Source organism: Oncorhynchus tshawytscha, linkage group LG13, assembly GCF_018296145.1.
Source record: "Oncorhynchus tshawytscha isolate Ot180627B linkage group LG13, Otsh_v2.0, whole genome shotgun sequence".
Taxonomy (NCBI): domain Eukaryota; kingdom Metazoa; phylum Chordata; class Actinopteri; order Salmoniformes; family Salmonidae; genus Oncorhynchus; species Oncorhynchus tshawytscha.
In genome coordinates, this window is record NC_056441.1 from 32,457,198 (window position 1) to 32,479,532 (window position 22,335).

General features: G+C 44.2%; 1 protein-coding gene and 1 long non-coding RNA gene across 2 annotated transcripts; both read right to left on the reverse strand.

The window, feature by feature from the left end:
- Positions 1-8,354: 8,354 nt before the first annotated feature.
- On the reverse strand, positions 8,355-10,673 carry LOC112232424. Its single transcript, XR_002950642.2, has 3 exons — positions 10,244-10,673; positions 9,687-9,780; positions 8,355-9,376 (listed from the first exon to the last, which is right to left on the reverse strand). It is a non-coding gene; the product is annotated as an uncharacterized LOC112232424 (long non-coding RNA).
- Positions 10,674-12,641: 1,968 nt separating this feature from the next.
- On the reverse strand, positions 12,642-21,046 carry LOC112264706 (leukotriene B4 receptor 1-like). Its single transcript, XM_024441483.2, has 6 exons — positions 20,594-21,046; positions 19,719-19,827; positions 17,511-17,700; positions 16,959-17,063; positions 16,615-16,727; positions 12,642-15,985 (listed from the first exon to the last, which is right to left on the reverse strand). The coding sequence occupies exon 6, from the start codon at positions 14,553-14,555 to the stop codon at positions 13,701-13,703; it is 855 nt and encodes a 284-aa protein (XP_024297251.1). The 5' UTR covers positions 14,556-15,985; positions 16,615-16,727; positions 16,959-17,063; positions 17,511-17,700; positions 19,719-19,827; positions 20,594-21,046; the 3' UTR covers positions 12,642-13,700.
- Positions 21,047-22,335: the final 1,289 nt, after the last annotated feature.

Consider the following 22,335-nt stretch of genomic DNA (forward strand, 5'->3'; position numbering starts at 1 on the left):
TAGCCATTAAGTTCAGTTACCTTTGCCTTCTTGGGTACAGGAACAGTGGTGGCCATCTTGAAGCATGTGGGGACAGCAGACTGGAATAGGTAGAGATTGAACATGCCTGTAAACACACCAGCCAGCTGGTCTGCACATTCTCTGAGGATGCGGCTAGGGATGCCGTCTGGGCTGGCAACCTTGCGAGGTTTAACACATTTAAATGTTTTACTCAAATCGTCCACGGAGAAGGAGAGCCCACAGTCCTTGATAGCAGGCCGCGTCGGTGGCACTGTTATCCTCAAAGCGTGCAAAGAATGTGTTTAGCCTGTCCGGAAGCAAGACGTTGGTGACGCGGCTGGTTTTCCTTTTGTAGTCCGTGATTGTCTGTAGTCCCTGCCATATACGTCTCATGTCTGAGCCATTGAATTGCGACTCCACTTTAACTCTATACTAGATTTCAACCGATTATGATTTTTCGACGCCGATACCGATGCCGATTATTGGAGGGCAAACAAAGCCGATACCGATTAATCGGCCAATTTTTTCCCCTGTGTATTTGTAAAAATGACAATTACAACAATACTGAATGAACACTTATTTTAACTTAATATAATACATCAAATAAATAATGAAACGTTCAATTTGGTTTAAATAATGGAAAAACAAAGTGTTGGAGAAGAAAGTAAAAGTGGAATATGTGCCATGTAAGAAAGCTAATGTTTAAGTTCCTTGCTCAGAACATGAGAACATATGAAAGCTGGTGGTTCCTTTTAACATGAGTCTTCAATATTCCCAGGTAAGAAGTTTAGGTGGTAGTTTTTATAGGAAGTATCGGATTACTATTTCCCTCTATACCATTTGTATTTCATTAACCTTTGACTATTGGATGTTCTTATAGGCACTTTAGTATTGCCAGTGTAACAGTATAGCTTCCGTCCCTCTCCTCGCTCCTCCCTGTGCTCGAACCAGGAACACAACGACAACAGCCACCCTTGAAGCAGCGTTACCCATGCAGAGCAAGGGGAACAACCCCTCCAAGTCTCAGAGCGAGTGACGTTTGAAACGCTATTAGCACGCGCTAACTAGCTAGCCATTTCACTTCGGTTACACCAGCCTCATCTCGGGAGTTGACATGCTTGAAGTCATAAACAGCACAATGCTTGACGCACAACAAAGAGCTGCTGGCAAAACGCACGAAAGTGCTGTTTGAATGAATGCTTACGAGCCTGCTGCTGCCGACCACCACTCAGTCAGATACTTAGATACTTGTATGCTTGTATGCTCAGTCTGTAAAGGTTTTCCTGTGGTGAAAGGGAGGCGGACCAAAATGCAGCATGGTGGTTATTCATGTTTAATTTAGAAAGACGACTATACATGAACAGACTAAACAAAACAAGAAAAGTGAAAACCTAAACAGTCATATCTGGTGCAAACACAGAGACAGGAACAATCACCCACAAAACACTCAAAGAATATGGCTGCCTAAATATGGTTCCCAATCAGAGACAACGATAAACACCTGCCTCTGATTGAGAACCACTCCAGACAGCCATAGACTTTGCTAGATAGCTCCACTAAGCCACACACCCAATAACTAACAAAACCCCAAGACAAAACACACCACGATAAGGTGCGGACTCCCGGACGCACCTCAAAACAATAGGGAGGGTCCGGGTGGGCATCTGTCCATGGTGGCGGCTCCTGCGCGGGACGTGGACCCCACTCAATCAATGTCTTAGTCCCTCCTCCTCGCGTCCTTGGATAGTCCACCCTCGCCGCCGACCATGGCCTAGTAGTCCTCACCCATAACCCCACTGGACTGAGGGGCAGTTCGGGACTGAGGCAGCTCGGGACTGATGGGAAGCTCGGGACTGAGGGGAAGCTCGGGACTGAGGGGAAGCTCGGCACTGAGGGGAAGCTCGGCACTGAGGGGAAGCTCGGCACTGAGGGGAAGCTCGGCACTGAGGGGAAGCCCAGCACTGAGAGGAAGCTCAGGCAGATAGTTGGATCCGGCAGATCCTGGCTGGCTGGCGGTTCTGGCAGATCCCGGCTGACTGGCGGATCTGGAAGAGTCTGGCTGACTGGCGGATCTGGAAGAGTCTGGCTGACTGGCGGATCTGGAAGAGTCTGGCTGACTGGCGGATCTGGAAGAGTCTGGCTGACTGGCGGATCTGGAAGAGTCTGGCTGACTGGCGGATCTGGAAGAGTCTGGCTGACTGGCGGATCTGGAAGAGTCTGGCTGACTGGCGGATCTGGAAGAGTCTGGCTGACTGGCGGATCTGGAAGAGTCTGGCTGACTGGCGGATCTGGAAGAGTCTGGCTGACTGGCGGATCTGGAAGAGTCTGGCTGACTGGCGGATCCTGGCAGACTGACGGCTCTGGCTGCTCCATGCTGACTGGCGGCTCTGGCTGCTCCATGCTGACTGGCGGCTCCATGCTGACTGGCGGCTCTGGCTGCTCCATGCTGACTGGCGGCTCTGGCTGCTCCATGCTGACTGGCGGCTCTGGCTGCTCCATGCTGACTGGCGGCTCTGGCTGCTCCATGCTGACTGGCGGCTCTGGCTGCTCCATGCTGACTGGCGGCTCTGGCTGCTCCATGCAGACTGGCGGCTTCTTGCAGACTGGCAGGTCTGACTGCTCCATGCAGACTGGCAGCTCTGGCAGCTCCTTGCAGACTGGCAGCTCCTTGCAGACTGGCAGCTCCTTGCAGACTGGCAGCTCTGGCTGCTCCATGCAGACTGACAGCTCTGAACAGGCGGGAGACTCCGGCAGCGCTGTAGAGGCGGAAGGCTCTGGCAGCGCTAAACAGGCGGGAGACTCCGACAGCGCTGGAGAGGAGGAAGGCTCTGACTGCGCTGAACAGGCGGGAGACTCCGGCAGCGCTGTAGAGGAGGAAGGCTCTGGCAGCGCTAGATAGGCGGGAGACACCGGCAGCGCTGGAGAGGAGGAAGGCTCTGGCAGCGCTGAACAGGCGAGGCGCACTGTAGGCCTGATGCGTGGTGCTGGCACTGGTGGTACTGGGCCGAGGACACACACAGGAAGCCTGGTGCGGGGAGCTGCTACCGGAGGGCTGGGGTGTGGAGGTGGTACTGGATAGACCGGACCGTGCAGGCGCACTGGAGCTCTTGAGCACCGAGCCTGCCCAACCTTACCCGGTTGAATGGTCCCGGTCGCCCTGCCAGTGCGGCGAGGTGAAATAGCCCGCACTGGGCTATGCAGACGAACCGGAGACACCGTGCGCAAGGCTGGTGCCATGTAAGCCGGCCCAAGGAGACGCAGTGGGGACCAGATGCGTAGAGCCGGCTTCATGGCACTTGGCTCGACACTCACTCTAGCCCGGCCGATACGCGGAGCTGGAATGTACCGCACCGGGCTATGCACCCGCACTGGGGACACCGTGCGCTCCAAAGCATAACATGGTGCCTGCCCGGTCTCACTAGCCCCCCGGTAAGCACAGGGAGTTTGCACAGGTCTCCTACCTGGCGTAGCCATACTCCCTGAGAGCCCCCCCCAAGAAATTTTTGGGGCTGACTCCCGGGCTTCCTTGCCAACCGTGTTCCCTCATATCGCCGGCTCCTCTCTCCGGCTGCCTCTGCTCTCCTCGCTGCCTCCACCTGTTCCCATGGAAGGCGATCCATTCCCGCCAGGATCTCCTCCCATGTGTAGCAACCCTTGCCATCCAATATATCGTCCCATGTCCAATCCTCATTGCGCCGCTGTTGCTGTTGCCTGTTGTCATGCCGCTTGGTCCTGTTGTGGTGGGTGATTCTGTAAGGGTTTTCCTGTGGTGAAAGAGAGGCGGACCAAAATGCAGCGTGGTGGTTATTCATGTTTAATTTAGAAAGACGACTATACATGAACAGACCATACAAAACAAGAAAAGTGAAAACCTAAACAGTCCTATCTGGTGCAAACACAGAGACAGGAACAATCACCCACAAAACACTCAAAGAATATGGCTGCCTAAATATGGTTCCCAATCAGAGACAACGATAAACACCTGCCTCTGATTGAGAACCACTCCAGACAGCCATAGACTTTGCTAGATACCTCCAGTAAGCCACACACCCAATAACTAACAAAACCCCAAGACAAAACACACCACAATAAACCCATGTGAATAATTACACTCTTTATATTCTGCCATATTACCATTCACCTTGCCATTGTTAAATGCGGTGGTTCGTGCTTTCAGTTTCGCACAAATTCTACCATTTATCCACAGTTTCTGGTTAGGGTAGGTTTTAATAGTCACAGTGGGAACTACATCTCCTATACACTTCCTTATAAACTCAGTCACCGCATCCGTGTATGCGTATAGATTATTTTCGCAAGCTACCTGGAACATATCCCAGTCCACGTGATCAAAACAATCCTGAAGAGTGGATTCCGATTGGTATTTAGTTTTTTATGTACTATTATTTGTTTAGGAAATGTTTTGTGTCATTACATATAGCCAAAACATTTCCTAAACAAATAATAGGAAGAACTATTGGATATTAGATGCTCTGACACTACCTTTCTACCAGAAAAAATGTGTACCAGCATTTTGACTGACTAGGTTGTGAAAATGTACCACGACTTCCCTGGAGCAGATCCTTTGGTCAGAGCATTGCGGAGGAGAGGCACTAAAAATCGGGCCCCTGGCCTGCTGGTACTGCTGGTAAATAAAAAAATAAATTTAAAAAAAAAAAAAAAAATCACACAGACTGCCATTACACACTATGGTCAGAGGAGGGCGACAGAGCTCCACAACTGTCCCCCATGAAAAGGTAAGAAGAATATGGAGGCAGCCTAATGTATATCAAATCTGAGAATACTAAAATCATAGACAAACCACACATTGTAACAACTATTTATTAAATGGGGCCTAGTTTGACTTGCCCACATAGTGTTTGATGTCCCTCAACAGTGGTTGTCAGTCCCAGGAGAAGGTAAATGAAGCTGAACAGTAGAATTGCTGCAAACCTTCTCATGAGGGACAGTAGTGGAGCTCTGTCGCCCTCCTCTGACCACAGTGTGTAATGGCAGTCTGGGTGATGTGTATAGTGGGTGTTTTACTTAAGTTACTTAAGTTTCACTTTGGTGCAATTTTCACAAGTGTGGTACATTTTCACAACTCCACGCACAAACATCTAAACAGATCATCAAAATGGCTCATGTTTCAAAACTCTAAGCACATTATCATGCTGAAACATGAGGTGATGGCGGCAGATAAATGGCACGACAATGGGCCTCCGGATCTCCTCACAGTATCTCTGTGCATTCAAATTGCAATCGATAAAACGCCATTTCTACTACCAAATGATCTAAAATGACAATGGAGGCGGATTATGGTAGAGACATGAACATTACATTATCTGGCAACAGCTCTGGTGGACATTCCTGCAGCCAGCATGCTAATTGCATATTATATATTTTCTGAGATATTTTATTTCAGCTCATGAAACATGGAACCAACACTTTACAATATATTCCACTCATTATCTGAATATCATTGATACACTGTAAACTGAGGAATTTCAAGCAGAGAGACAGGCGATTCTGTATCAGTAGAAAAGGTGTTCTTGTACAATGTTGCATGGGTCAGAAATGGCATACAACACTGTGCTAGTTTTACATCAACCAACTGCTTTACAAAACTCCTTTTTCTGATGATATGTACTGGATTAGGATAAAACTGTAAGACTGGCATTTCTCAACATGCTCACATCCTGCCATTGGATAGAAACGATTTAAAACATTGTGCATGTCAAGTTATAGTCAAATATTGTGTGGAAAATACTATATCTACTATTCTTTCTATTCAGCATTTCAAAAAGAACAGTTTAGAAATGTGCATATTGTATTGTTTTGCTATTGGATTCAATCGTAGCTAAATGACTAAATGTTGAGCCTCCTTATCTGATGTATTCGTGACACAACGAAATGTTCTCATGTTATGTCACGGAAAACTTTGATTTTGCATGAATGACTCAGGTTAAATGTATGAAACCCCAATGACTACATAATCAAAAGTTCTGAACATAAGATATGGGGCATTACAAGTGTTATCAGTTTTTAGTTTTGTATTTAGTTTTGAAAATATACCACTTAACATCTGAAGGAATGTGCCAAAATGATTTTCTTTTTTAGAAATACGTTAATAAGTTCCCCCAGATCCATATGAAATGAAAGTTACACACTCTATATACACATTCAGGTGTTAGGAGCATATGTAGTGTACAACTTTATTTATTTTTATTCAGTTTACTTTCCATTAGTCAGCACCTATTGAAACATTTTGGGGGTGTGCGTCAGATCATGCTTTTCACCATCCTATCATAACCCCAAAAAACTGTTTATTGTTTCAAAATATGTTTTAAAACTACAGTATCATGTCGATCTCATGGACTGTCAATCCTTGCATCTGCACTGGGGACTAAAGATAGGAGGGAGAGGGTGGATAAAGTTGTCTCCCCGTGTACCAAATGTGTTGCTACATCTGACATATCATAAATTCTACCAAGTTCTCCAAACAATTCACAAGTTGTGTCACTTCTTGTTGTGGCTTAGACTGAAACTGACATGGTTAGACCCATGTTGGAAATCAGAGTGGTGCAAGGTTTGAAGTGCATGCTCTTATTGATCTATTTAGGCAGAAATGTTGTTCATTAGAACTAGTGTTTCTCTACTGCTCAAATGAGTCAACTTCACAAGTATGACAAAATAATCTGACACTTTATGCCCTCAAAAAAATGTATCATTGGATGAAAGTAATTTAATCATTCTACCTATATTACATCTAAACAAATCAAGTAAAATCAATGTGTCTTGATTGTGTTATTTGAACACCACATAGATTTGTGGGTGAAATGTCATGTTAATATTTACATTCAACTAATTTGCCTTTGGATTTTTTTTTATTTTTTACTTAGTCTCGTCAAATTAATTTCAGTTTAGTTTACATAGGTAAAGTCCCCCCTTATCTCAGCTCGCTGGTCACCATAGCATCTCCCACCTGTAGCATACGCTCCAGCAGGTATATCTCTCTAGTCACCCCCAAAACCAATTCTTTCTTTGGTCGCCTCTCCTTCCAGTTCTCTGCTGCCAATGACTGGAACGAACTACAAAAATCTCTGAAACTGGAAACACTTATCTCCCTCACTAGCTTTAAGCACCAACTGTCAGAGCAGCTCACAGATTACTGCACCTGTACATAGCCCACCTATAATTTAGCCCAAACAACTACCTCTTTCCCAACTGTATTTAATTTTTATTTATTTATTTTGCTCCTTTGCACCCCATTATTTTTATTTCTACTTTGCACATTCTTCCATTGCAAAACTACCATTCCAGTGTTTTACTTGCTATATTGTATTTACTTTGCCACCATGGCCTTTTTTGCCTTTACCTCCCTTCTCACCTCATTTGCTCACATTGTATATAGACTTGTTTATACTGTATTATTGACTGTATGTTTGTTTTACTCCATGTGTAACTCTGTGTCGTTGTATCTGTCGAACTGCTTTGCTTTATCTTGGCCAGGTCGCAATTGTAAATGAGAACTTGTTCTCAACTTGCCTACCTGGTTAAATAAAGGTAAAATAAAAAAATAAAATTGGTCAAACACTTCAGTACAACAACATTCAGCCTTGTTGTATGAACTAGAATAGGTTGTCTGTTATACTAATGTCAATCTTATGTTTCAATTAGTGTTGTTTTCATTGCTAGTAAGCATTCAGTGTAATTCAATTACTAAAGATCCACTAACATAGATAAAAAAGGACAACATGCAAAAACATTTTATTTAATATTTGGCTTTAACCATCTCATGCTAAACTTCCCTTTAGTTATATTAGCAGGCCTCAATTTACCTCCATGCCACCTGAGAATACAAACCAACAGTCCTAATTGCAACCACACTGCTCTGAAGGATGGTTGACACAAACTCCAAAGCTAAGAGACGAAGAGGATTAAACGAGTTGAGTAAATAACAGGTACATTTTAGAACCGTTCCACCCACAGCAATGCATGTAGGAGACGAAAGAACTTCCAAAGCAATGTTCACTCAGTCGAGAAGGATTGCGCAACTAGAGACACTCTGACCTCCTGTGGACCTAACATTACACCAGATCTTTACCATCATTATCTCTACAGTCTTTTTTTACACATCTCCACAATATGTCAGTTACTACTGGCAGTCATTTTTTACTTCATTACTGACTAAAACAGTAAGTGACTAAATTCCTTCCGGCACTCAATGAAACGCACCAATTTTCACCAAGACTCATTTTGTTTGTGTCAAATTTTAACCATATAATTATGCAATTGGGAATGCTGTATTCACTTCCAAATCCTACACATAGTGGCTTCAAGAAAACAGTCTTGCAAAATGTGTGCACTTTTATCATTTAAGGTTAACGTTCAACAATTTCTTCCAACTTTTGTAACAAATACATGTAGAATATTTTGCCAACAAAATAAGAGGCTCATTAAGAAAACAGCCTTAAAAACAATGTTTCAGGATTTGAGCATGACTGTCATTTCAAGTTTTAAAATTCTAAGTGCAACAATTAAACTTCTTAAAACACATTTATAAAAATGCAATAAATTATACATTGGACCCTACAAAATATACTTGGCCTAAATAAAAACAAAGTTTACAAATCACCCAGAAAGATGTGTGCACGACTGCAACAATATGCATTTTAACACCGTTTTAAAACAAATTCAATCAGAGGTAGTGAATAATTACTGTAATGTTGCGTGTGCAATTTTGTTTGCCATGTTGATAAAATGCTTTAAAAAAAATCATTGTAAATACAAATACTACATTTTAAGGAGGCTATAACCATTAATGATGTATTCTTCCTATTTAACATGTGTCCAACAACACTGCTCTGTGTCTGCTCCACCCACACACAAACAAACGTAGGAGACGTTTCAACCTATGAGACAACAATCTTCGTCTCATTCCTTTGAGCAAACTAAATTAAATAGTCCTTTTGAACATTTTTATGAGCTCAAATTTTAAACATTCAAAGTTAAACATAAAAAAAATCTGCATTGCAGAGATATGGACAAATACCAGACTTCTATCAGTCTTCTTCAAGCTTCTGGAGTGAGCTTGTTTTTTTTTTAGGAATTGTGACAACAACCTCTGCACATCCAGATTTAGAACAATCTTCTGCAGGACTTCAAAAGTGTATTTGAGCTCTGGTGGGTAGCTTAGGTCCAAACAGTATATCAGTCCAAACAACAGAGCACAAGCCATCGCAATGTTCCCCAAACCACCGAGGGCCTCCACACCGATGTCCTCTGGGTCATCTCCAGGCTCCACACCATCCTTCTTTATGACATACACTCCCATTACAGTTAGCTCCATGGAAGTGTTGGACTCAAGGTCTGTGTTCTGTGGAGTAAAATCTGACAAATACATTTTCCAAGTCTAGACAAAGTGTGGCAAGGCAAGGCAAGGCAAAGTTAAATATGCTGATTGCTGCGCATAAAATTGTCAATTGTAAAACAAACGTAATTTTCTTCATAAAATTGTCAACAAATTAAGTCTGTACATTTCCAACTGTACGAAGTAATACAGATACATACATTATTTAAAAAAAATAGTACAACATGAAATATAAGGTTGGACATCCCAGTGAGCACTGAAAGCATTCATTGGAGAACTAGGGAAGGAAGTAACATCAGTGTATGTAGTAACTCACCAGATATTCCGTCACAAGTTTCTCATGGTCTTCGTTCAGGAAGGTGCTCAAGGACTTGATGACACATGCTCGTCTTGTATGTAATTGTGTCATCCTGAGGGGGGAAAAAGGGAACCCATTCTGACAATATTCAGCATTTTAGGCAGCAGTTTGAAAAAAAGAACTCTGCAGTCTTGATAGCAAACTGCAAGTTTTGAGCAAGGTTATTGGTGTGGTAGACAATACTTAGGTCTCTGGAGCCCAAAAGACTAGTACTCAACATCTACACAAGATCTCAACCAAATCAAAACACGAAATGAGGCAACCCCACACACACAGGGTGGTTTTTCATTCTGACCAAAAAGTTCACCATGTGAGTTTACCAATTACCTCATCTCTGGCTGAAGCAGATGTAATCAGTAGAATCACATGATTAAGTGTTTTGATTAAGTGAAAACCTGCATACCTCTTGGCACTTGGCACATGTGCCTGCCATATGTATAGAGAATTATGCTCACGCAATTGTAATGACAGGGGCATGAAAAGCATTTTATAAGCATAACCACTTTAATACAAACCTTGGAGATGGCCAACCATGAGATGTCTTTCTTCCAGCCGCTCCACCTTTGTGTCAAAAGATCTCCTTCATGCGTGGAGAGTATCGATCGAGCTCAGAAAAAGAATGTAGATAGAGGTACAGTTGATATGCCGCATGAACTCCTTAGAAAAACGTAGCAATTTGATACGAAAGTTTGAGTACAAATGGGAAGATAAAAACCGATCGGCCTCACGCAATACCACAGACTTTCTCAGTAAAAAAAAAGAATTGGTGGAAATGCACGTGAAAATTGTTCTCTGCTTCGATTGTTGCCTCTGATTATTGGTCCACTTGTTACAGAGGATAATCAGAGGCAACAATCATTCCCACATTCCCTGTGGGTCAGAAGTATACATACACTCAATTAGTATTTGGTAGCATTGCCTCTAAATTGTTGAACTTGGGTCGAACGTTTTGGGTAGCCTTCCACAACAAGTTGGGTGAATTTTGGCACATTCCTCCTGACAGAGCCGGTGTAACTGAGTCAGGTTTGTAGGCCTCCTTGCTCGCACACGCTTTTTCAGTTCTGCCCACAAATTCTCTATAGGATTGAGGTCAGGGCTTTGTGATGGCCACTCCAATACCTTGATTTTGTTGTCCTTAAGCCATTTTGCCACAACTTTCGAAGTATGCTTGGCGTCATTGTCCGTTTGGAAGACCCATTTGCGGCCAAGCTTTAACTTCCTAACTGATATCTTGAGATTTTGCTTCAATATATCCACATCATTTTCCTCCCTCATCTATTTAGTGACATGCACCAGTCCCTCCTGCAGCAAAGCACCCTCACAACATGATGCTGCCACCCCATGCTTCACGGTTGGGATGGTGTTCTTCGGCTTGCAAGCATCCCCCTTTTTCCTTCAAACATAACGATGGTCATTATGGTCAAACAGTTCCATTTTTGTTTCATCAGACCAGAGGACATTTCTCCAAAAAGTACAATCTTTGTCCCCATGTGCAGTTGCAAACCGTAGTCTGGCTTTTTTATGGCGGTTTTGGAGCAGAGGCTTCTTCCTTGCCTTTTAGGTTATGTCGATATAGGACTAGTTTTACTGTGGATATAGATAAGTTTGTACCGGTTTCCTCCAGCATCTTCACAAGGTCCTTTGCTGTTGTTCTGGAATTGAGTTGCACTTTTTGCACCAGAGTACGTCCATCTCTAGGAGACAGAACGCGTCTCCTTCCTAAGCGGTATGACGGCTACGTGGTCCCATGGGGTTTTTATACTTGCGTACTATTGTTTGTACAGATGAACGTGGTACCTTCAGGTGTTTTGCTCCCAAGGATGAACCAGACTTGTGGAGGTCTACAATTTTTTTCCTGAGGTCTTGGCTGATTTCTTTTGATTTTCCCATGATGTCAAGCAAAGCGGCACTGAGTTTGAAGGTCGGCCTTGAAATACATCCACAGGTACACCTCCAATTGACCCAAATTATGTTAATTAGCCTATCAGAAGCGTCTAAAGCCATGACATCATTTTCTGGAAGCTTTTCCAAGCTGTTTAAAAGGCACAGTCAACTTAGTGTGTGTAAACTTCTGACCCACTGGAATTGTGATACAGATTATTTCACTGTCTGTAAACAACTGTTGGAAAAATTACTTGTGTCTTGCACAAAGTAGATGCCCTAACCGACTTGCCAAAACTATAGTTTGTTGACAAGAAATTTGCAGAGTGGTTGAAAAACTAGTTTTAATGACTCTAAGGTTCTAATGACCTAAGTGTATGTAAACTTCTGACTTCAACTGTATGCACAGATAATGTTGGCTTCTTCCATAATGATGTAGTTTATAAATGTTAAGTATTTGTACCTACTACCCTCCCTGGCGACATGTTTGCAATGCCACATATGTCACTGAAATGAAAAAAAGAATATGCATAAGCAAATGATAAAAATAAATATACCGTATTTCCTCAAATACAAAATAAAGTAGATAACACAAAATATTTAACATGGCATTTCAGCTAAATCATTAAAACGCAAGTGTAAATATGATAACAGATAATAATAATAAAGACAAAAATATTAACTTATCATGTATTGTCGAGGAGGTGCATACAAATCTCAGAGCACGAGGACACTGCTTTATTTTGTGATGTATCTGGTAAAAATAGATATTTTAAAAAGTTTATACAACAAAAGTAATATTTCTATTGCGAATAAGTATTACAATATCTATAATTACATACACTGAAATGTGAAGACTGTTACTCAATCATATATATATAAATATATATGGACCAGAGAGCAGAAAAACAACATGCAATATTTCACCTAATTAAATAGATTCAATAATTTTAAGAAAAAAACTTTTTTTTTTTTTTTAAAGGCCAAATATGATTTCCATGACAGACCAATGAAGACCAAAAGATCCTACTGATGAGCTAATGTGATGTTACAGAGGCAGAAAAAGGTCCTCTGGTTAAGCTATTTAGCCTGGCTCTTAGATGAAAAACTTGAAGAGCCATCACAAGGCGCCGGTAGAGAGACGCAGTCATACATGAACATTTATTTCTTAGGCAGGAAACGCAACATATGAGCCCGCGGATACGTGTTGCGCAATAACTTCAGATTCTCTGGACATTGAAGAATGACTAACAGTAACTTAAACACCCCCTGAGAAATGTCTCAAATGTCGAATAACTATTTATCACTCACCCTATTGAACTAAATAAATTAATGTAGATATGTCTGAATTACTTACCCTTAATATCAAGGATGCCAAACGATTAGGTGAAAGTACTCTTGCAAGTCCTGGTTATTCGTCCATGAAACGTCCCACTCCTACGAACTTTTTGTGCATCCGGTGGGCTTGGAGCATGCTCAATAGCTAACCATATCATAGTCATTGTTTTGAGGGACCTCATTCTCATTGGATTGACATGAATTAATTTAATTCATTTTCTTTGAGTCATGTACAACAAACATAAACACGATTAATTCATTTAATGCAAACATATTTCTAGTTTGCTAATCAAACACATACCCTAGTTGATTTTTTAGAGTGGAAAATTGGGGCTCCTCCGAAACAAAGCAGAAGTAGCCTACGTGTACTGCAAGAGAAACCAAAAATCTAGTTAATCATGAAAACATTACCAATTTATTTATGCATGAGAAAGCTCACGGAAGCAATATAATTTAGGATTTCACCAACGGTGGTCAAGCTTGAAGGGAGATAGATCGCCAAAGGGACTAATCTAGGCTACCCTATGGATACACAGAAAGTACAGGCTATACAGACCCAGATTCAGCAACCAAATAATGTGGGTTTTGTTGAAGACAAATAGCAGGGGTGAAAGGCCTTGTTACGGTTAGGGGGGTTGGTTATGGGTAGGGTGAGGGTTAGGGTTATGGGTTGGCATGCCAGTCCAGTCACATCCCTTTTGTCGCACCTGCAGAGGACAACTTCAGACCTTTGTGGCCTGCTTCCCGCTTGGGCTAATTCCAGTTCCTCCGTGAGGCGAAGGCGTACAGGAAGGGGTCCAGGCAGCTGTTGACAAATGTGAAGCTCCGGACGACACGTGCTGCCGCGCTCCTGTGGCGCAGCAGCACTGCCGACGCCTCTGGCCGGGAAGCCCGCAGCACCATGCCGGCAATGTCCACCATGTTGACAATGTGCACGGGGACCCAGAGGACAAAGAAGGCGACCAGAACACTGGTGACCAGCCGCGTCAACCGCCGGTGGAGGCAGCAGTAGGACGTGACCAGCACAAAGAATGGGACCACAAACCCCAGAAAGGTCTCCAAGATGAGGACCGCTACTCTTTCGGCATCGGATTCACTGTGTCTCCGGCACTTGAGCTCGCCATCACCCACATAGCGAGTGGTCACGGCGGGGGCAGTCAGGGCGCAGGCGAGCCCCCACAGGGCCAGGACCAGCGCCGCCTTCCCCTTGCGCCCCAGCCGGTTCCACATTTGCGGGTATAACACCTGGAGATAGCGCTGGACACCGAGTAGAGTGACCGTTAGCACGTTCGCGTACAGGCTGAGGTAGAGCAGGAAGGTGGCTAGCTTGCAGGTGGCACTGCCCAGAGTCCAGCCGTGCAGGAGAGAATAAATCCACATGGGCACAGTGGCCAGGCATAAGATGTCGGAGGACGCCAGGTTCAGTATGAGGCACAGGGTAAAGTTGGGGCGTCGGGACGAGCCGCGCAGAATGAACACCAGGACAGCTATGTTACCAGGGAGGCCCAACGCACAGCACAACCCCAGGACGATGCTCGAAATCAGGCGGCCCGAATCCGGGGAGGTGTGGTCCAAGCTGGAGGTGTTGGAGGAGTTGAGGTTGTCCATAGTCGGTGAAAGATAATTGTTCTAATAGCTATCTGGAAGACATACTTTAGACATCTAATTCTATGTCTCTCGTTTTTGAAATCCTCGCAAGTGTCTCTTCTCTTGATCTCTTGTCATGGTGATATGAAACGCGACAGGGGTTAACTGCTTCTGGCCAGCTTCCTCCGAATGAGCTGTGGGTGTGTGGTTAACAGATACTTTCCATTTTGTCATTCAGGCTGTAGCGAACCCGATTCTCACAAATAGACACGACAGAGAAGATTGTTTCAAGCTATAGGCAAAACATCGAACGCAGCTTGTAGATGTAAAGGGCCGGCCACACAGATCTTTAAATATGTTTTGCCCCCCATTAAATGATTCTTAATATTAATGATTTTAACTTTTTTTACAGAGATTAATGCGTAATGGATTTAATCCATCTCGGTGTTGCTGGTGCTTAAAGGAACAGCTTTTTCTTACCTGTCCGTGAATTTATGTCCATACTTCAATGCTGCCAGCTAGTGACATGAATAGAAAAACTACATTTCAAACATAATTGCACTTTTAATTTCCTCACTGCCACAGATTCTAGCATACATTTACCATGATTGCCATCTTATGTTATCCCAATATGGGAAACTATTGACAACTGGACATTTGTATGATTAACATTTGTGTACACACACTTACATTCTTGTAGTTTAAAAAAAAAAATTATATTATCACTGCATTGTTGGAAAAGAGATCAAAGTAAAAATTTCACTAATGTTTTACACCTGTTGTATCCTGTGCACATGGCTAATAAACTCTGAAACTTGAGGGGGAAGTGACTATCAGTTCTCATATGTAGCCTACCATATTCTCCCTTCATCGACCTTTTCTTATTCTATCACCCTATTTTCTCTCTTATTTCATAAGGACTTAGTTTCACTGTCCAACTATTATCTTTTGTCAATTAAAACCTCAATATTCTATCGTAACAGTTCTCCGTCACCATCTCAAACAGCGAGTCCATTGTTTCCAACCAGAATCCCCAATCCTTATCAAGTCTAAGTGAGTCTGTATGATCTCGAGTTGATCCTCTGGTGACTATACAATGTGGACGGGTGGGTCTGTCAATTCCAGTCGCGGTCCATCGAGACCCATCTATTCGGATGCTATGGAGTGTGCAGAATCGTTCTGCTAACAGTGCAGAAGACGGAAAAGAGAAAATGACTCTTGTGGATGTCAGTCAATCGATCGTCGCATCATGCCTCTGCTATCGTCGCGGTAACAGCAACCAGGAGGCCGAGTTGCTCCCGAGACTCCTGAAAGTCGGCCAGCTCAGTACCCCGGGAGAGGAAGCTGGGGGCGATGCGGCGGGGGTCCAGGGCGCTGGCACCACGCTGCAGCTCCAACAGCCACGGGCCACGGGCCCGTGTGCACCGGGAGGAGGAGACTAGGGGACCTCGCTGTGGAAGAGAATAAAATAATGTTAGAGGGAAGGACCTGCCAATAATGAGAGACTGTTGGGTACAAGCATAGTGAGGCATAAAAATAGATTATTTAGTGATAGATAATGATAGATATTGTGAGGCAGAGATCTGGGCACAGTGAGAGAAATAGAACTGACTGACGGGCAGAAAGACAAAGGGTTGAATATCCACATACAAATCACTTGTGTAGCCAGACAACATGGCGTTTACTATTATACTACTACCAAATTTAAAACACTTGCCCCCCAATCCCCCTTCCCTGATACATGTGTAAATATTGTACTATACATTTTGCCTTCCCGTATTATACAAATATATATATATATTTCATTCTACTGAGCCATTTACGTTATGTTCATATTGGTATATTTTATAATTGTTGTTGCATTGTCGAGAAGGAACCTGCAAGTAAGCATTTCATTGGAAAGTGTACACCATGTGTATCCTGTACATACCACTAATAAAACTTGATAGCAGAAACAGAGGCATGGACCGAGTCAGATCGAGACAGACTTCGATAAGAGCAGACAGAGATCCGGAGAGTGAGAGATACGGGACAAACCACAGATAAATGGACCAGAAACATCAAGATTAGATTTACTCACAGTTGGGGGGAGGGGCCTGACTCTGCAGAAAGCCCTGGGGACCCAGGGACTGGCTGAATATCTGTGGGAAGGGCGGGGTCAGTTTACTGGGGCTTGATACAAGCTGGACCGAACTGCACAGGGGAGAAAGAAATGGTAAATTGTGATTTTCCTGGTTTAAAAATCAGCAGGATTGGTTCGGTGTAGGCTATCAAAATACTACAGTAGTGTGTGTTTAATGCGTGCATGTGGCCATGTCTCCGAGCCTGCCTGTATGCGAGTGTGTGACATTGTCCGTGCTGGTGTGTGTGTGTTTGAATACATGTGGTATTGTATGGGAGTGTGTATGTGAGGTTGACACTCACCAAGGCGTAGCAGGGTAGTGGGCATTGATGTAGGAGGCTAGCACGTCTTCCCTACAATCAAGGCCATGCAGCGGGGTGGGCGGCTACATCCCTGGTCTCAGCTGGCTGGAGATGGGACCGCAACGTTACAGCAACGCACATTACCATCAGCAACGTTTCCACACACCTTCAGAACCATTGAATACATCTGCAACAATGTTAATTCAACCTTTGAATAACGCTGACAAAAATCACTTATCTGATACACATCCGGAGTGGTATTGGCGTTTTGCATTTAAAACTCTAAACCCTATGTGTTGGAATACCCAGATGTACATATCACAGGAGGTTGGTGGGACCTTCATTGGGGTGAATGGGCTTGTGGTAATGGCTGGAGTGGAATTGTATCAAATACAAACACATGGTCTCCTAATGTTTGATGCCATTCCATTCGCTCCGTTCCAGCCATCATTATGAGCCGTCCTCCCCTCATAGGCTTCCATGCCCCAGAAATACACTTGCAGTCGACAAAGTAACGCAATAGTAACATAACAGCCATGTTCTTTGACTCACCTAACCAGACTCTGCAACTCTAAACCCTTGAGCAGCTTGTGTGCAGCTTCGGTCAATCATGGCCGTCGCCCTGCTCGGGGCAAGCCGATAGGGGTTTCCACAGCAACGTGTTTGCGCAGTCACCCAGGGTGTCAGGGAGAGAGCTGCCCTGCGCCATAGGAAAGGGGAGGGCTCCGTACGCAGCTACCACCTGAGAAACATACACACACGCGCATACACACACACCTCGGTCATGTTCATTAGGCACCAAACGGAAGAGAACAGACTAAAACCCGAATGTCTCACACACACAGTAAACCTGATAAATGTATAGTAGGCTATGTGGGGAAGACATAATGATTATCTTGTGTCCTGGACGATCCCTTCAAATGGTTTCTTTGAGGGGGATAACTGAAGCCAACCAGTACTTGTACCTGATTAAACCTTTCTTTTTTTTTAACTAACCAGATTAGTCTCATTGGGATACAGTATTTTCTGACATACAGTAGAGACCTGGTCAAAGAAAGCACCCAGCACTCTCCTTTCTCCCGGACACGGCCAGTGCTTCGGCAAATTCCCACATGGAGGCGCTGTTGTACCTCAGCCGGTAGGGCACAGTGAGGGAGTCCAGGGCCAGAGCCAGCACAGAGCTGGAGTGGTACCAGAGTGACGGATGGAGGAGACAAAAAGACATTTCTGGGGTTGTCGGACATCTTAGGGGTGGCATACAAAAAAAAAATCCTCTCAAGCAACAAGGGGAGAGAGCGATGTCAATCATTTGCACTACAGCTCAATCGAGTCTATATACACTGCATGACCAAAAGTATGTGCACACCTGCTCATCGAACATCTCATTCCAAAATTAATATGGAGTTGTTCCTTCCTTTGCAGCTATAACAGCCTCCACTCTTCTGGGAAGGCTTTCCACTAGATGTTGGAACCTTGCTGCGTGGACTTGCTTCCATTCAGCCACAAGAGCATTATTGACGTCAGGCACGAATGTTGGGCCATTAGGCCTGGCTCGCAGTCGGCGTTCCAATTCATCCCAAAGGTGTTCGATAGGGTCAGGGTTTTGTGCAGGCCAGTCAAGTTCATCCACACCGATCTCAAACCATTTCTGTATGGGCCTCGCTTTGGCCACAGGGACGTTGTCATGTTGAAAATGGAAAGGGCCTTCCCCAAACTGTTGCCACAAAGTTGGAAGCACAGAATTATCTAGAATGTCATTGTATGCTGTAGCATTAAGATTTCCTTTCACTAAGGGGCCTTGCCCGAACCATGAATAATAGCCCCAGGCCATTATTCCTAATCCACCAAACTTTACAGTTGGCGCTATGCGTTGGGGCAGGTAGCATTTCCCCCGTCATCCGTCAAACTCAGATTAGTCCGTCGGACTTCGATGGTGAAATGTGATTCATTACTCCATAGAAGGTGTTTCCACTGTTCCAGAGTCCAGTGGTGGCGAGCTTTACACCACTCCAGCTGACGCTTGGCAATGCACATTGTGATCTTAGGCTTGTGTGCAGCTGCTCGGCCATGGAAACCTATTTCATACGGCTCCCGACGAACAGTTCTTGTGCAACGTTGCTTCCAGAGGCAGTTTGGAACTCAGTAGTGTATTGAGACGATTCGTACGCGCTTCAACATTCGGTGGTCCCATTCTGTGAGCTTGTGTGGCCTACCACTTCGCGGCTGAGCCGTTATTGCTCCTAGACGTTTCCACTTCACAATAACAGCACTTACAGGTGCAGCTCCAGCAGGGCAGAAATTCAACAAACTGACTTGTTGTAAAGGTGGTATCCTATGATGGTGCCACATTGAAAGTCACTGAGTTTTTCAGTAAGGCCATTCTACTGCCAATGTTTGTCTATGGAAATAGCATGGCTGTGTGCTCAATTTTATACACCTGTCAGCAACAGGTGTGGCTGAAATAGCCGAATCCACTAATTTGTTTGGGGTTTTAGGCTGTATTTCTGTACAGCACTTTGTGACATCAGCTGATGTAAGAAGGGCTTTATAAATAAGTTTGATTGATGATAGATGAGAGAAAGAGAATGGTGTCTGTCTGAATCATGCCGTAGTTGAGGTGGGGGGAGGAGGGGGGTTGGGCGGGCCGTCTACCCAGCCCACCTTTCAGGGTCAAAAGGCAGAAGAAGGAGCTGTTATTGGCCATGTGGACCATGCCTAAGGAGTAGTTCAACAGGTGGTAGAGGATCACCAGTCAGTTACCTGTAGGTAGCCCTCTATGAAGAAGTGTAGTCTGTCCTCTAGATCCTCCAGCACTGAGCCCTGAAGCAGAGCCTCCCCCTGGCCAAACACTTCCAGATTGTGGGCCTCCCTAGCGACACAATGCCAAAATGAAGTTATTTTCCTAAGAATTCCAAGTTAGTTCTGCTGTGGTATATGGGAAACACACTCTGTGTGGACATCATTGGACAGGAAAAGGCGCACCGCTCGCTTACCAATACATTGTTTTATTAGACAAGATTAAAAGACCTTCAGAATAATCACAAAGGGAATGGACAAGTTCATATAGGGCATGGGGAAGACAATTAGGTAGAAAACTCTCTTCAGCTGGTGGTGCTAATGGGAGACAGCCTGGTAGACCATACAGGTTGGTACTCAGGCTGTGGTCAATGTTGCCACCTAGTGCGTAACTCCAACGTAAAATAAGCCGCACAGGCAGCGAATCACATAGATCACATTGCGAGAATTACAATGGATGGTACTGTAGATTTTTATGTCTCGACCCGGTCATACGTTTGGTGTACTAGCATTGAGTACAATTGCCACACCTGTTGTTGCCGGGGGGAATATGCAGGAGGCTGGTCTTGTTTGCGCCTTGGCTGATGTCTGATTGGACAACACTGTCTTTAATGTTTTTAGCTCTACGGTAGGCGGATAACGTACTCTGTGTAATTAATTGGAGTCGACCCAGCCACACAATATGACTCTATGTACCCTAAGAAAGGCACTGAGAATAATGTAGCGTATGTGACTTTCTTAATAATATTTCAAGTCCATTATCTGTTCTCCACCTCGTCAACTCTTTGGGTGTGCATCTTTGGCTGTTACTATTTTTGTCTGTTACTATTTGCTCTCACCCATCGTGATTGTACTCGTGGATGACAGATTGTGTGAGGGTGCAGGTGGCTCCTCAAGAAGTCTGACCATACCCTCACATTGCTCTCCAGCCGGCAGGCTCCAAGCCGCTGTTCACCGTCTCCATGGCAACAGCCCCTACACAGGAAACTCGGTTCGGTGAAAAGGAAGTGTGTCAGTGACAGAGAACCGCTCGTTTCTTGGTCTGATCCTCTTTGACCATATTTCTGGTCATACAGGTTTACACCCATAATAGTATGCTAACTTATAAATCACCTTTTTTTTGTTGCCACAGAGCACCTGCACTGTGGCAAAATGCTTCGTTTTTCGACCCTTACCGGAACAGTGAGGCACTGGAGTTGGGTCCAAATCAACCTCAGCCAATATCTCCCCCTTCTGGACATAAAATTAACTGTCAGAATGAGACACATGAATGAGAAGTGTTATGCCAGGTCCAACAACAACTCCAATTTTCTTGCACTGAGCCCCAAACCCTTTGGTGTTTGAAGAACAGCAATTATTGGACCGGTGTAAGTAATATGGAGGCGGCTCCACCTAGCCTTCCAACGGGATACAGGGAGTTTCGGCAATATTGTTTACACCTATCTGGTTCCTTCAGACATGCAATCGGCTAAGGGGTTAAAGGCTAGGGGATGTTTTTGGGCTATCTTATTTTTTTTAAACGTTAGGAAAGAGACGTAGTGTGCATGGTGTTTGTGTGTCATACGTCTAGCTTGTCCAGGTCTGGGAGGAAGGAGTCATTTGTTGGTAGGCTCTCTTTGGGCATCATTACATTGCCCTCCCTGCAAAGAAAAGTGATTTACTTCATACACATAGACAAGGTTTGAGGGAAACACACACACACAGGCAGGTAGGCACACACACAAACAGACAGACGCACCACGTGAGAGCGGTGGGATCCTTCCCAGGCTCATAGAGACTCCCCTCCTGTTTCAGCATCTGAAGGCTACCAGTAGATTGGACAGAGAGAATCTTTATGCAGTATTTAAATGTAACCAACCTTGTTTTTCAATCTATATCTACCCCTGTAGTTATCCTCTTACTTCAATGATAAGCACCTCTAGTGCCCATTTATGTCACTGTCATACGTAAAGATGTACACTGTAATTGTGGCAAACTTTGTAAAAACCTTCAACACGACATGTTTACTCAATCTGTGACCTCTAAGAGACATTCAGCGAGCCATCTGTGTGACATTTCAAGGAAGAAGTTGAGTGCTTCAGAACGTTTCGGCGACGTGGTGCTCTTCTGAATGATGCCCTGCTGGTTACCATGGGTTACCTTTGAGGTCCATGGTGATCAGGCAGGGGGTGTAGGGGAGAACATCATTCTGGAGCTCGATCTGGGGGCACGTCTGGGTCGTAGGTCCGCGAGACATCCTGGTGCAATGCAAACAGAAGGAGAAAGGGATAATAAACATAATAAACAAACCATTACTGCCATCGCCCTCACAGCAGAGTTACATAGCTATTTCTACCAAAACTTCTAGCTCTTTTTTCTCTCTCTCCTTGTTGTGTTAGCTAGCTACATGGAATGTTGTAATCTACACTGAACAAAAATATAAACACAACATGTAAAGTGTTGGTCCCATGTTTCATGAGCTGAAATAAAAGATCCTCATGATTTTCCATATGCACAAAAATCTTATTTCGCTCAAATTTTGTGCACAAATTTGTTTACATCCCTGTCAGTGAGCATTTCACCTTTGGCAAGATAATCCATC